At 45.3% G+C, this 15,269-nt stretch overlaps 1 protein-coding gene across 1 annotated transcript; it reads right to left on the bottom strand.

The window, feature by feature from the left end:
• Positions 1–1,231: 1,231 nt before the first annotated feature.
• Positions 1,232–14,688, bottom strand: LOC148653918 (SLAIN motif-containing protein-like). The gene is made up of 9 exons (XM_088597010.1): positions 14,491–14,688; positions 13,555–14,270; positions 7,475–7,614; positions 5,874–6,020; positions 4,694–4,834; positions 3,854–4,165; positions 3,501–3,638; positions 2,611–2,932; positions 1,232–2,071 (listed from the first exon to the last, which is right to left on the bottom strand). The coding sequence occupies exons 1-9, from the start codon at positions 14,647–14,649 to the stop codon at positions 2,005–2,007; spliced, it is 2,142 nt and encodes a 713-aa protein (XP_088453136.1). The 5' UTR covers positions 14,650–14,688; the 3' UTR covers positions 1,232–2,004.
• Between the last annotated feature and the right edge of the window lie 581 nt (positions 14,689–15,269).

The following is a 15,269-nucleotide window of genomic DNA, read 5'->3' as shown; positions in this document are numbered from 1 at the left end:
GCTCCAGGAGGTGGTACACTCTTGTTGGGAAGGAGAGTGAGAGCAAAGGAGGACACTCCTGGAATGCTCTTATCAAAAAAAACAATGAGGCCTCTTGCCAAAGGTAGATTGGAAACCGGCTCCTGTTGTGCATTCGCCGTCCACAGAACAACGGGTAACGTATACTTCCTGAATGAAGGACCAAAACGTGGCCTCTGGTGTTTTGTTGTAAAGTGTATTGCAGTAATAACATTTCTAAGTACTGTGTTTCAGTAAATGTGAAATACCTGGTTGAATACACACACCCCCCTGGTTTCACGTTCTTGGTGTAATATGCTTACTTGTAGCCTTTGGATGTTTTAGATAATTGAAGTTCAGTGATTTTTTTTGTACCCCGATTTCCCTGCATGTGAACACGTAACTGGATCACTTTCAAAGCACACCTGTATGTTCTGGTGCTTACAAAATCTCGGTACTTCACTGAATGGTAAAATCTGTTTCGTAGGCTACACACAGCCCAGATGAGGCATCATTTCGCTGTACACAACATACTGTGTATGCAGTAATTTGTCACTTTTAAACACTATACAGAATTGTTTTGAATTATGTTCCACACCTGTAATACACACATGCACACGCAGTACCGCTCTGTATTTGCATTTACATGTAGAAATAACTTTTTTAAAACTAAAAAAAAAAACTATTTTTGATTAATATTTGTTCTGTTTAGACTTTTAAATTGAAAAACATGGTTGAATAGCCTGCCTTCAAAGGATCAGAGAAGGGCATTATTGTGTTTTTCCAACAACTGAAATTTTTGGCAGAAGCGGGTTCCTTTCTGACTTGGGCAAAGTCTTAATCTAAGCTTTTAAAAGGCTTCTTTTTCAAAAGCTTGAAAAGATGCAATGTTTTATGAAAAGATGTTTCTGTTTTATTAGTTTGGAATTTCTCAAATATTTGTTTTTCCAACTCAGCTTAAGACTCAGTGTAAACAAACCAATCCAGCTAAATAGTTGAAATGGCAAAGTTGCCTTGTTGTTGCTCTATGGTGGAGGTGTGGCTGTTCTGAAAGCTCTTAATTCAGCATGTCTTAATTGTGTGGAAGTCTACTTATGCACATATTATGCTACAGGTTATGCACAGAGTGACCATGGGAACTGATGAAACACTTCCCCTGAAATAGGGGATGTTCTGAAACATTTTTCCGGGTAGATTCCTGCTGAGCTAGGTGTTAAATCACACCTTCAATACCTTAATGTATGTTTCTGTTTTATTGCACTTTAATGTTGGAGATTTGAGTACAAGTGAGTGCGCCATGGCTTTAACAACAAGAATCACGGGAAGCTTTTTTTCTTAAAACAGTTTGTGGGAGATTTATGGTTCAAAGATATTGCATTTTTTAGCAAAAACACATAATGGTACACAATTAGCAAAAACAATTGGTCTCTGAATGAAACACTTCACTTTCCACAGACTAAAACAGTAATTGAAAAAGAGCATTTCCTCTGGCAGTGAGCATTTTAGACTCCCTTTCTAATTATCCCTACAGTGTCCCGTCTTCTGCGAGTGACAAAACAGACACCATCCCAATTTTAATACCTGTAAAGAAAAAGGTTTTATGTACATGTATACAGCATAGCAAAAGGAGAATTAAAATTTTCATTGCAGGTTCCTAAGAAAAAGAGAACCAAATAAGAAATGTTCTTCCATATATTACAGAACTTCAAAAATCTCAGAATTCCAACATCTTAGCCAGGTACCAGTAAAATAGGACAGATGGCTAAGTAAAACAATTTGGAAGTCTATCATCTACATTGAACCACAGTGACTATTGTCGCTTGTGCGATTTTCAAGCAGTGTCTCTGTAGCAAGAGGGAGTCTGTGAGGCATCTTGTGTTAAGTACAGATGTGTTCTTTTGCAGATTCAAGCAGCCATGTGTCCCAGCCTGCTGGGGTTGTGCTTTTAAGAGGCAGAATATCGGTGTTGTCTTCTCCAATTAGAGAGAGGAGAGCATCTTTGGGTGATTAATAACATCCGTCCTTCCACGATTCATCTGTGACAGGGCTGCAGGTTTTCGTTAACCCCAGTGACCTGCAGATGAAAGACATGTTTTAACAAACTGAGAAATTATGATGAAGGTGTGACTCTCTCCAATATCTTCTACTACCAAAAAAGACACTTTTGTAATACCACTCCACAGAATTTCTCTAAATGTACAGTACACAAAGTCTAAATGTAATCTACACATAAGACACTACTACTAAACACATATGTTCAAAAACTGCACCCCGCAAACATTATCAGTTGTAAATGAAGCCAGATTCAAACTCCGGTATCCACAGGTGTGAGATGGGAGTACTGGACCAGATGACCCTCCTGCCCCTATAAGAAAACAGTCCTTTCAGTAACACTCCGAGGAAGGCTGCTCTCCCATGCTGCACCTTAACCTGTGAAACTGTAAGAAAGGTGCCTTGAGGTTCCTCGGACCTTGTGTTCTGAGAAGTTTAGTTGCAGCTCCTATTGAAAGCTAACCTGCCATCTTGTGAATCCACTCACTGTTTAATTAGGTATGTATTTACGTCTTCTGAGTGTTTAGCGCCCTCTTGCTTCGATTTCTGAAAGTAGTTTACCTCTTAGAAGGCTGGGCCAGCCTGCCCCTGGGGGAGGCCGGCGTGGGCCCTCCCAGGGAGGAGCGACTTCGGCCGGGCGTCTGCTTCCCTCCTGCTGCGGCCGCCCTGCTGGCGGGGGCCCCTGCCCCACTGGGCGAGGCCGGACCAGAGGAGGCGGGGGACTGCGCCCTGCGCATCCCCCCGGACGGCACCCCAGGGGACACCAATCCTTTATGGGGCTGCCTACCCCCTCCCATGGAGCCAACAGGCCCCAGAGCTTTGACTGGAGCACGGAGAGACAGGGGAGACTGGGCACTGCCCCGCAGCCGGGTGGAGGGAACCCCTGCGGAAGATCAGGGCAGCGCAGTCAGAAGTTAAGACAAACAGGAGCACAAATACAAAATAGTTTTAATGCAGGACTGGTGGCACTCTGCAATGGTATCCTAGAGTTCAGGGTGGCAGTGACTGAAAAAATAACCCATCTGGAGCCATAAATCAATAAAGCTCCTTCTCTTTCCTCTAGTAATGACAGCTACATGATTCTTCGTTCCATCCCTTCACCATGAATCCACCATTTTGATCTAACTTCACTTCATTATTAATAGGGGGAAATACAGTTCTATAAAGTGTAGACCTATCTTAATGTGCAGTATTCTTGCAGATGCACTGTAGTATGTGCTTGGCATGTACATTGTGTTGAAGCTTCCCAAGTGACGTTACTGCCGAGTCGACTGCGAGTCCACGTGGAAAATTAAGTGCGAAAAATTCAAGGCACGAGGGAGACCTTTGAACCAGACAAGTCAACTGAAGACAAACCCCCCATTTGCAAGGGTGACCCAGTGAGCACCCGTGAGCCCAGAGCCCAGAGCCCCGAGCCCCGTTTTCAGCCCTCCGCCCTGCGCCAGACGTACCTGCACTGGCCTGAGGGAGCCGGGAGATGCGGCTGCCAGGGCTCTGCAGGTTGGACTCCACGCTGCGGCTGTTCCTCACGGCCTCCAGGGAGCGCAGGCTGGTGCGCGCCAGGTTGGGCATGCTCCGCCGCAGCTCCTCTGACAAAACACAGCCCCCCCCCGAGAAGCACACTTCAGCGCCCGCAGACCTGATCGAGCCCCCGTCGACGCCAGCGCGACCTTTATTTGCCAACCCAGCCTGACCGAAGCGGCGCCATTACTCCGCTGCTTTCCCCCGAAGCCGTCACACGGGGGCGGCTAACACCGAGAGACGGAGCAGGGCGGTCTCCGGCAGCGCGTGCGCGGCGGCCTACCCTCGCTCTTGGCGAACTTCAGCAGCTCGGGGCCCGGGCCCTGCAGCGAGCGGCGCGGCGGGAGGGTGCGCTGGGCGCTGACGCGGCTGTACTCCCCCGGGGCGCTGGGGGACTGGCAGCGCGGGGAGCCCAGCGGGGAGGGGGAGTGGCGGTGCCCGCGGTGCGAGAGGCAGCAGGCCTCCTCCTCGTCCTCCAGGCTGTAGGTGTCGAACTCCTGGTCGCTGTAGGTGCCGCGGCGCAGGGACTGCAGGGACGCGCTGGAGCTGCGCCGGGAGACCGAGGCCGAGCTGGAGGCGTAGTCCTGCCTCAGACCTGCGAGGACAACACACCGCGTCTCTCCCGTTACTCACACATTAAAGCCGGGATCTCCACACCTCATTTCGCTACCAGATTAAAGACTGGATTTACTGTAAAGTCCTTCAAGCCCAGAAACAAACGAAGAACCAGTGCAAAACTGAGAACCCAAAGGAAACCATGACCCCCTTGACCCTACTGAGCTCAGCTAACATGAGCCAATCACAAGATCTTCCTGTATCCAACACCTCGCTGTAATTGCATCAATGGATTAATCTGGCACAGTTTGGCTCTGTCCAGGGGGCCTATAGTTGAGACTACTTCATAATTGCTTTGCAGTTAAAACTCATGATAAGAGGGTGATCTCGCTCTGGTGCTGTGGGAGGGCAATCACTCAACTGGATTTTGTGTGAATGCCTTTTAAATGCAATTACTATCCAAAAGAATGTACCATTTCGCACGACCTCTCGAAACGGTACTCTTAATGGTGTGTACCCCCGTAACAGATCACTGCTGATCAACACCCTCTCTGCAGCTGTAACTCACTCTCTTCCTGCAGCCGGGCCATGATTTGAACATCGGTGAGATCCTGCAGCTTGTACCCCATTGAGATGGAGTCATCAGAGGTGCTCAGCTCGCTGTCCACTGAGGACTGTGAACTCAGCGCAGAGTGCATACTCATATAACCTGGAATCACAGGCAAGTAGAACGCTTTAGGTTAAGATATAGATTTAAAGGCAGGATTTATTTTAAGAGTGCAGGAATCACCCCGTTTGTATGTAAGAACACTTTCCTTCAGTGACAATGAATTCCAATTATCTTTTAAGGGAATTTGTCTTTGCCACCAGATATGTTTTTAAGGTTAATCTGGTATATGTTAGAAGGCTACATCAATTTTCTCATTGGCAATGCTAGGGATTTCATTACATACGTCTGTGAACTAGTATAGAAGAGTACTTGAAGAAATTCCCCCTTCTGGCTGCTACTAATAACATTTTTCTATTGAATTTGTTACTAGTGTGATAAAGCTGTGCAAGGATACTAAAACTGACATTGTTTTCTCAGTGTTCTCCAGTGTGGGAAGGGTCAGAACTTTACTAATAATGCTAGACCTGTTAAATATTGGTTGTGTCTGCAGCAGTGTAAATTCATTACACAATATACTTTGTTAAAAAAAATTGAGATATCCTAATCTATGCCTAAAAAAAATCAGAAAGATTTCTCAGCACAGGTACTAAGGCCTCTTTTAAAAAGGGAATTTGGAAGGCATGAAAAGTTCAGGAGGCAAAGCATGGACACAAACGTTTCATGCACAGCGGTTATTTTGAGAATCAAATGTTGAACAAAAATATACTGCACATCATGCAAAAGTACAAAACCCTGAGCATGCAGAGACACCGAAAAACAAATTAAAAACATACTTTCTTGCAAAAAAAAAAACTTCACTATGCTTATAATGTAAATAATAATAAACACTGCAAATAAATTACTGTTTCAACACATTAAAGAAAATAAATCTTTAGTGGTTTTAGTTTAGAAAACACTTCTTCTAGGTTTGGGGATTTTCTTTTTGTGTGTCTGGGAGGGGAGAGGTTTTGGGTGCAGTGTAAAACACTTACTTGCTACCCAGTACCTTCTGAAGAAGCCCAATAAAATAATCCCATGCTCTTGTGTGTGGAGTGAACCTGGGCTGAGACTTTATCGTGGTGTTAATATCATGCCATACCTGAACTGCCACAGGTTAGTAGTGTTTTGTTAGTTGATTTGTGGTACCCAGGGGAGTTTAAGGCAGTGCTAGAACAGGCAGTCTCTGAGGTGGAGCTGTAAACGCACTGAGTGGAGGGGCTGCTGTATATATTCTTCCATCGGGCTGCTGAGGACAAGAAGAAGAAAGGCATGCACTGTTAGGAAACTGATTTCACGAAATCAGAAGTTTCTAAAGCAACACCTCTGCAGATTCCTCATCATCCGAGTAGACACAGCCGGAGAAGGGCTGTTTAGACAGTCGATCCTCATACAAGAGTTCCCCAAGACGTAGATGGATTTGTTAAGTTTCCGGGAAGGGAAAAAACATTGCAAAACACTAGTGAAAACAAAATAAATATTTTTTTGTCAAGGTACAGTCTTTGGATCTGCCTAAGGGACAGATCTGACTCTGGAAAAATATCCGTCTCAGCCAAGTCAAGAACACGAAATGAAATATGAAAAACACATGAAAAAGACAGCAGAAACGAAAGATTTCAAGCGTATTCACTGCAAGTGAAGCAACAATTCCGGTTTTAGGCAGAAAAAAGGAGCAAAAGAAATGTATATACTTTCAAACAATTTTCTGTCGGCTTTATTGTTGTCCTTTTATGGTTATATTAAGGACCTGAAATGAAAAACAGATCCTGTCTCGAACAGTGATTTGAATAGGTGTTGATATCCTGCACCACAAGACAGGAAGTGGGCTACTGTATCAAACCAGCCTTTGTGTTTGCTCAACAGAAGTCGTCAAAGTGATGAGATGGATGAAATTTGAGCTTATTTGTCTTCTAAAAGGATGTGATATGGGAATAGATGCAAACTCAAAACTGCATTTCCTAGGGAAATATAGGAGTGGTTATTTTGACCACGTTTCTGGCCACTGAGCAGTAATGAAGAAACACTACGGTAAGCCAAACTGCAAATAAATAATCAATGGACCTACTATGTCACACTCAGCCAATTAGCACACAAAGCTCATTCACTGAGGGCCATAGAGAGATGCTTGAAAAGGTATCTGGGGCACCATCTCCCACATGATGCAGCCTGGCAACTCACAAAGACTCCCCTGTTACTTTCCACATTAAATAAGACGACGCATATGTGACAGCGGGAGTGGGTCTTGGGAATTCAGCAGAAGCCATGTGACCTACTGAAGGTATTTTGTTCTGGAGGAAACTCATGGGACTAGGGTTGCCAAGGGTGTCTAGCGTCACCCAAGTCACTGAGCCTCTATCACACGTCCCCAGTATTGGCTAGGTCATGATACTGACATTATACAAATGTCAAACCGGTTATATTATGCTTTAAAATTTACATGTTTTTTTGTAGAATAGAGAATTGATCTCAGGGCCTTGCACAAGCCTGCTGTGTGAAAATGTATTTTACTCAGCAGTGCCATTTATTCTTCAGCCCAACTCGCTACACAAATAAAAAAAACAATTCAGAACCGGCGTTTAGTTCAAGCCTTTGCTACGGTGAGGAGGAGCAAGATGCCATGCATGTCAGCAGCTCTGACCCCTTGCAGTGTGAAAACCGCACGGAGGGGCGTCGCTGGGTGAGGACCAGGGCGCGCGTACGTACTCTGATCGAGGCGGTAGAGGAGGGTCCGGCAGGCGGCCTCCGTTTCTGGGCTGGGGTGGTCCAGCACCTGACGGCACCATTTTAGAGGAGATTCAGGTCTCTGCTCAGTCACAACCTGCTTCTTAGGAGACACGTACAGCCTGCAGGGGCAAAAGGACACCTTTCAGACGCACGTCAGTTATGCAGTTATGGCATACAGCACACAGCAGGGGATGGAAACTGGCCAGGAAGAGCAGGTGCTGACAAGAGAACAGTGAGATTTGGCTTGAAAAAGATCTCTCCCCCTCAACACTGCAACTTCAAGAAAGTGCACATTTGCAAGTGGATTATCTCCGACGTGGTGGTGGTGGTGGGGGGGGGGTAGAAAACCAAGAATCCACATACGGCTTAGAGATCATTTGCCATTTTTTTCAAATTCCAGACAAAAAGGGGGTTGAAGGCCTCAATCCCAAAACATATATCTAGATAACCCGGTCACAACAAAAAAATGCTCACAAACCCTTCTGAGCCTTAAAGTCCTGTGTATTATTGTTCAACCTGAAAATAAAACTCAGATATTATATGGTACAGGCAGGGAAGCGGCATAAACAGCCAGCACAAACAGCGTGCCAAGAGCCTGATAACTACTTTCCATTTCCAAGATTCCTCTAACTCATTTAACCAGCAGCCTGAGGTAAAGACAGCATATCTGCTGACCCATCTCTGCACGTCACATGCCAGAGGACTGAGGACATTGTTAGAGTCCGAGGAGCAGATTATACAACTGCTCCGAGTTGCTTCTTTAAACACACAACAAGGGCCACAGCACACGCCCTCAGTCCAAACAATTACCTTTCAGCCTCATCTTTCGCCGTCCTCTCCCACATTAAACAAACCTGAAAAGAGTATCTGTAAGCAAGACTTGAGCAGCACAGGAACAATATTAACAACAGCTCTGAGCTCACAGATCCTGTTTGTTTTAAGTGTGGGAAATGGATAGCTCCAGCCCACAGAAAAGTGCACTACTGAAGAAACCATGGAAATCTCTCCAAGTGTAAACTCAATCCAGGGGTAGAATCTCAGGGCAAAACGTCACTTACACAGCAAAGAGGAGGCTTCGGAAACTTCCTGGTTGACCATCACAAAGAGAAAGTGGTATCAGTTAAATTCTAGGTCCTCAGTTACTATGGGGGCACACATTTTCTGTCCCGTTTAAAAGTAAAAATGTTTTTTTTTAAATCAGAAACAAAAAGTATAATTTTTTATTCAAAACCCTAAAGCCCCTCTTAGGGAGTCAATTAAAAGCAGTTGTTGCTTTTACCAGAAGAGGTGGAATAATGTTAGAATTAGAGAGAAAAAACAACTTTGAGATCTCTAGTATGGAGAACGTTAAATATAACTTTTATGGTCAGGCTGCATTCAATAGAAGAGCTGCTAAACTGCCAGAAGTTCAATCATAAATCTGTTCTGATTGACTTTATTCCTGTTACATTTCAAAACATCAATATTTCACTTATAAAAGACAGAGCTATTTTTGCTCTTGGGCTATTAATTTTTAAAGCTACAACGTTTCCACTGCTGCAGAATCAGAGAGGAAAAATGATTTGCAAAGTAAAGACAGACCTATTGATTGCAACCATACGATTATCTCATAAACATTTGCTTTCCTGGACTTATAAGAACTCGCAGACTCTCATTCTATTTTTCAACATTACAAACCTCCCCAAAAATGAAACTCCATATGGTGTAAAAGTAGACCCAAGCCACACTTCAGTCACTTTAAGATTCGCATATTGATTGTAAAACATCGATATTACACATACATGCTTCATAGAGAAGAGGCCATTTGATTCACCTCGTTTGTTCGGTTGCTAGCAGGTAGTTGGTCTAAAGATCTCATCTAGCTGTTTCATAAAATAAGTCAGGATAGTAGCTCCAACATGTCTGTGTAGCTTGCTCCAGACTCCCACAACTGTGTGTGTAAAATAGTCTCCCGTTTCTGGTTTTAAATGTAATTGATCTGAGAACCAGGAGGCACAGATGGTTAATGTTGTTGCTTCACAATGCTGGGGCCCTGTCTGTGTGAATTATATATGTTCTCCCCAAGTTCGTGTGGGTTTCCACAGTCCAAAGACACACCAGTAGGTTAATTGGCTTCCGGGAAAATGTGGCCCTTGTGCGAGTGTGCACAGTGACGGACTGGTGTCCCGTCCGGACTGTACCCTGCCTTGTGCCCACTGTACCAGGATAGGCTCTGGCCCCTGTGCCCATGTATAGGATGGAGTGGTTAGAAAATGGAAGGAAGGATGGTGTGAGAAGCTCCTCAACCTTTTCCCTGGACAGCCCCGTGAATGCATCTACATTTCATTACCAGGCAACACAATCTTGATCCCTTCTGCCGAGACTAACAGGGCTGAGCATTCTGGTCTAAAACCATCCTTCCAGGACTTCAGTCCAACCCATAAAAACCCCCTTTTCATGTTAAAAGTTTTTCCTCAGACAAACTGCATGCTATCCATTATCTATATAAAAAAAAAGAAAGATGACTTTTCTGGAATTATTTAGTTACTTAAAATGACCTTCTTCTAACATAATCAGACAGCTGGAATAGCTATGTCAGATGAGATTAATACCACTGGTGTCTTTGCTGTTTCTCTTGTTCTTTAGCACATACAAAACTGCAAGGTATCATAGGAACAAAGTTTACAAATGATGGGTGCTAATGTACCCAAAGCATTAGTGCATGGTGGCTCTATTACACCATGACAGCATTACACCAGTGCTGTTGGTGGCTCTATTACACCACACTAATGTTGGTGGGAGGGGGAGGAGACATCAGCCTTGTCTGTGCTCCTTTTTTCTTTTTTGATGACTCACAAAAAAATAATTAGAAATAAGTGGAGGCCTCTTCCATCCATCTGGCCTGTTTGGTTGGTGGCAGACAAGTGATCCGAGCATCTCGTGTAGCCGTTTCCTGAGAGAAGCCAGGGCATCTGCTTCAGCAAAATGGCTGGTGACGCGTCCCACAACCCTTTGTGTTAAAAACACGGCTAGTGTCCCCCCAGTTCCCAATTCAAAGAACAGTGTCACACTGTAAAATGTGTAATCAGATAGGCAGATGCTTCAGGATCTGCGTGGGGCAAATTCATTCCCACACACACGACGACACGTGGATGTGCCAGCTCTGCTGGCTGCCACCCATATGCTAATTCCCTTTGACAGCCTCCTGGCACCAGCACTTGCAGGGATGATGCATCTCTAGCACACCTCCTTGAACGTGCTGAGGAGAGTGGAGATGCTGTCAAGATGAGGAGGCTGAGGGACACATGCAGAGCCCGGCCGTGAGCATTAAAGCCCATAAACATGCATCATTACTCTTTCACGGGAACCCCCGATGACCAGCTGCAGATACATCTTAGGACCATCAATATGACTGTCACACCCCCCTCTGCACTGACACAGCGTAACCTTCTTGAGCGCTTCAGAGACAGTACTGCATCATCTTCATTACTGAATGAAAACGTTGAATCACTTGTCATGGAAAATTGACAGATTAATGTGACATGAGAACCTGATTTTTTGATAGTTCTAATCATTTTCTGCACCAAGCCACAAGGTACTAAAAATACAGGGGTATTGATCCCCGTTTTCTTTATCAAGGTAACAGTCCCCATATGGCATTCACAAGTACCCATTCATCAACGCTTTGCTCCACTGTTTACCTCTGTGAAGCACATACTGTAGTTCCACTCATCTGGGCAAATCTGTCTTTTCAAAATAATGCGATAAACGAGCTCGTTTAGCGATTCACTCAGACAAAAAGCACTGCCTGAAGAAAGTGGCTGTTCATTTATTTTCTTTCCAGTCCCTACGAATTGGTAAAAATAAACAAACAGGAAGCAACAGCCCCAAACAACAGACTAGAATTCAGCCGACATGCTAACCTCCTTCCTAAAGGTTAGCTGCTTCCCACCCTGCCTCCACTACAACAAAGAGATAAGTCCTTAGCTTAAGTCTCTATTCACTCCCCCCCAGAAAGGCTGCTCACTCAAGAAGCTGGCCAGGGTGCAGACTGTTGTAAATCTTTCCAACCACTCCTGTGGGCACAGGAGCCCCTGCGAGATAGATGATAGATGCACAGTGAGAGATCACTGAAGCATTCACTATACCATCTAGGCGTCTTCTATATATAGCACAGAGCAATTGCAGGAAAAAGCCAAACACTACTGCATTTCCACACAAACACAGCCAGGAATTCACTCTACACCAGCAAACCTCTAGCATGGCCCAGACCCTTGCCATTCAACACTTAAGATCCATCTTCTACAAGTCTGGTTATTGTTGCAGATTGGCTATCCTGCATACAATGAAAAGGCTTTGAAACTTTTTTCAATTAAAAAACAACTAAGAATTCTATGCTAACACACGGTATCATGCCATCCACTGAAAGAAACCTCAGATTTTCAGAAGAAAAGGTAAATGAACAAAAATATCCATATAAGCAAACAGATTTCAGGCTGCAATTTTGTTACAATGTACTGCTTTAAAAAAAAAAAAGAGAAATCAGAATCCTATTTTAAACTATTTGTCTACCAGCAGACCCAAGCATGCAGCTTGAATTAGGTTTGAAGAAATGAGTCTCCTCTACAAAAACAACTTAGTGGCAGATACACCCAGCCACCGGGGTTTGCAAATCATATAGAAGCAAGATCAATAGGTGCCAGCATTTGTCAATTATAAAGGATCAGGGTTTGGACTCATTTACGCAAACGACTGAAATAAAGATCAGGACTTGCCAGTGGCGTGGATCTATAAAAAATCCAGGCCTCGGCAGAGTAAGGTGGAATCCACAAGTCTTTCTGCTATCTTGACACTAATATATTTCAAAGATGGGCCTTGTTAAGGAGTAGACAGGTGTGCCAACAAAGTCTGTGCTAAACAGAGACAGCAGCAGGCCAGAGATCTCTGCTCCTCACAGACATTTGCATGCAGCACTGTCACAGAACCTGCTGCTCAGGAACAAGGACAGGTCACTGTAACCTGAACATGCCATTCTCTCCGTCTTGACTTAGAAATGTTTAGTATCACAGGATTTCGTTGTAAATGTTCAAGTGTTGGCACCAGAGCTAACGTGAAAAGGCAAAAAATTAAATACTTCTTACAACAGTTCAAGTAGGTGGCTGCGTCAGCATGCGTATGCTGCAAAAGAACAACTAAAGGTTTATTCAATGCCAAAGAAGGCTCCACAGCCGAAACTTTGTGTTTATTTTTTTTTCCTCTTTTTACCATGGAATAAATCTTTACTTCTTACGATGCCATTAATGAATAAACATGCCTTAAACCGTGCTGTATCACAGTGATATGTTTTAAAACATTTCCCAGAACACACAGATGTTGATGTGCTAATGTGTCATTTAGACATTCTTTACATTTAATGGAACCAGTGTTTGATGACTAGGGAATTTTACACTGTGCTACTTTTGCACATTTAAGACATTTTTGTTAGACTTCTACACGCTTATTTGATTTAAAGGGACTTGTGAATTTATGAGTAACTGAATCAAGCTGCGTTTAGCCGTGCAATGATCAGTGGGACATTCTTGAAAATTCTTGATTTATCTTTTCTTTTGAACCATTCACACAACTAACACCCTCACACGTCAGCCTGCCAGCACCAAGGGATGCATGTGCTTTTGTGGAAAGCCATGACAGACAATAGCAGTTTAGCAATCACATTACATAAAATTGAGCTCCCAATAAATAAGTGAACAGATTAAGATGCAAAAGGAGATTCTCTCATCAAATCATCCTCCAGTGTCTAGGGCTATTGTACAGGTGATCACTGGGGAGCCAGCGACAGTCACATACGTACCTGGTGGAAGAGTTGGCTGTAGGTATCACAATAATTCAACAATTGCTCCAAATGACATAAAAGACCATGTTTATCTGTCACGGTAGCCTAATTTAGCTACCTTTATAATAAGATGTCAATTACAGCGACAGACTTACTTTACAGACCTTTAATCATGAGGCCTACCTGATTGTGGAGTGCAGAGAACTACTAGGGAAAGCAAAGAGTTTGGGAGCCTACCAGTACGTACCAGCTGTCTTCGTCTTCTGCCTCATCACAGTCCTCCAGGTCCAGCACCTCCACCTCATCAAGGGCAGAAAGTCCCAGCCTACTCTCAGCACCTTCTTCCTCCCCACAGTCCTCTGTGTGGGGGTCCTGGTCAGTGCAGTCCAGTAATGGCCTCTGCTGCGTTTCCTCCTCCCCATCCCCACCCTGCCTGTGGCTCTGGGGCAGCTCCATGTAGCCAGCCAGATGGCTGCCACACCGAAGCCCCTCCGCCAACTCCTCCTCCTGTAGTCTGCTGCTCTGTGGCTCGGGGGTTGAAGACTCATCTCCGCTGCTGCTGCTGTCCTGCAGCGGGGGTTCAAAGTTCGTGGCCCTGACACTGATGTTGTCGTCGTCGTCGTTGTCGTCTGGCCGCAGGGAAGTCGCAGACAGAGGGCAGTCCCCCAGAGTCCGGTCGTTGACGTTGCAGGCGGCGGACAGACAGCTGCTGGAGTCCCCCCGCAGGGTCTTGCCCCCGCGGTTCCGGAGCTGCTGGTTCTGGATCTCCAGCCGCCTCACCAGCTCCTGCAGCTTGCGCACCTCCTCCAGCTCGGTGCCCGGCAGGGCCTGGTCCGCCTCAAACTGGGGGCCCTGGTCCGCCTCAAACTGGGGGCCCTGCCCCTCCCCCAGGCCCAGCCCGCCGTCGCCCCCGTGATCCGCAGAGCCGCTCTCCGGTACCACCATCCTCGCGCTCCACCGCAGCTGAAAACAGAGAGCCGGGGGGGTGAGACACAGGGGCTGGGTGCCACTGAACCAGCTCTCTAGCTGAAACAACACCCTGGCTTCTCACAAATACGATAAGGCATTGCTGAAGCACAAACACTTTCATTTGCCTTCGGCAGAGTCTTACAGGCCAGAAAGAAAGAGGACTTAATCACAGAGAGTATCAACACGTGAACAAAAAGGCAGAAGATAAGCAAGCACACAGCCTTAAAGCAAGCATACACGGCACCACAATAAACGCTGAAGTCAGCGCAGGTTTATCCAGCGCTTCTGAAGCACTTTCAATTCTGCTGTCGCTTGTTGCCGCGCGCCTGCCAGTTCCTGGAACTCTTCCCCGGCTCTTACTGTCTCGGCTCATGCCAGCTGCCCGAGCAAATCCCTGCCGCGATTAGCAGGGAATGAGGGAGGCTCAACAGACTGCGGGCTGAGTCAGCTGATCCAGTGCTAATTGGCTGAGCACTGGTGTCTTAGTGGGATTTCAGGGACTCAAGGCTCAGCCTGGCTCAGACAAAAAAAAAACACCCCAGCAGATCAGGAGTAGGCAGAGCTCCACATTTTGACGCCTCCGGTAACTGCACAGAGGAAAGAAGGCCAACGACGGGGTCAAACAGCCGGCCTCAGGCAGCTGATCAGATGAGGGCAAAAAAACAGCAACTGGTTCTGAAAACTCCCCAAAGCTGATATGATTCAGCAACATGAGCATCGCATTATTTACCACCACAGAAAAACAAATCAGTTTAAATGTAAAGGATTTCTGTTTAAAATGATAAAACCAGTGGTGGGGAACTTTGCCACAATACTTTGTTTTGCACATCATTGTTTTCCAACACTGCTTCTTCTAAGCTGAGTGCAGCCTCCAGTGACAGCTTAATGCCTGACTCAGATCCAAGCAATTAGGTTTCATAAGACGCTTGGAGACCTCCAACTGACTGATTATACCTGCGCATTGTATTTTTTATTATAGACATTTACAGTAGT

The sequence above is a fragment of the Lepisosteus platostomus genome, chromosome 10, assembly GCF_059453375.1.
Source record: "Lepisosteus platostomus isolate fLepPlt1 chromosome 10, fLepPlt1.hap1, whole genome shotgun sequence".
NCBI lineage: Eukaryota > Metazoa > Chordata > Actinopteri > Semionotiformes > Lepisosteidae > Lepisosteus > Lepisosteus platostomus.
This window is presented reverse-complemented; position numbering and strand designations above follow the sequence as displayed.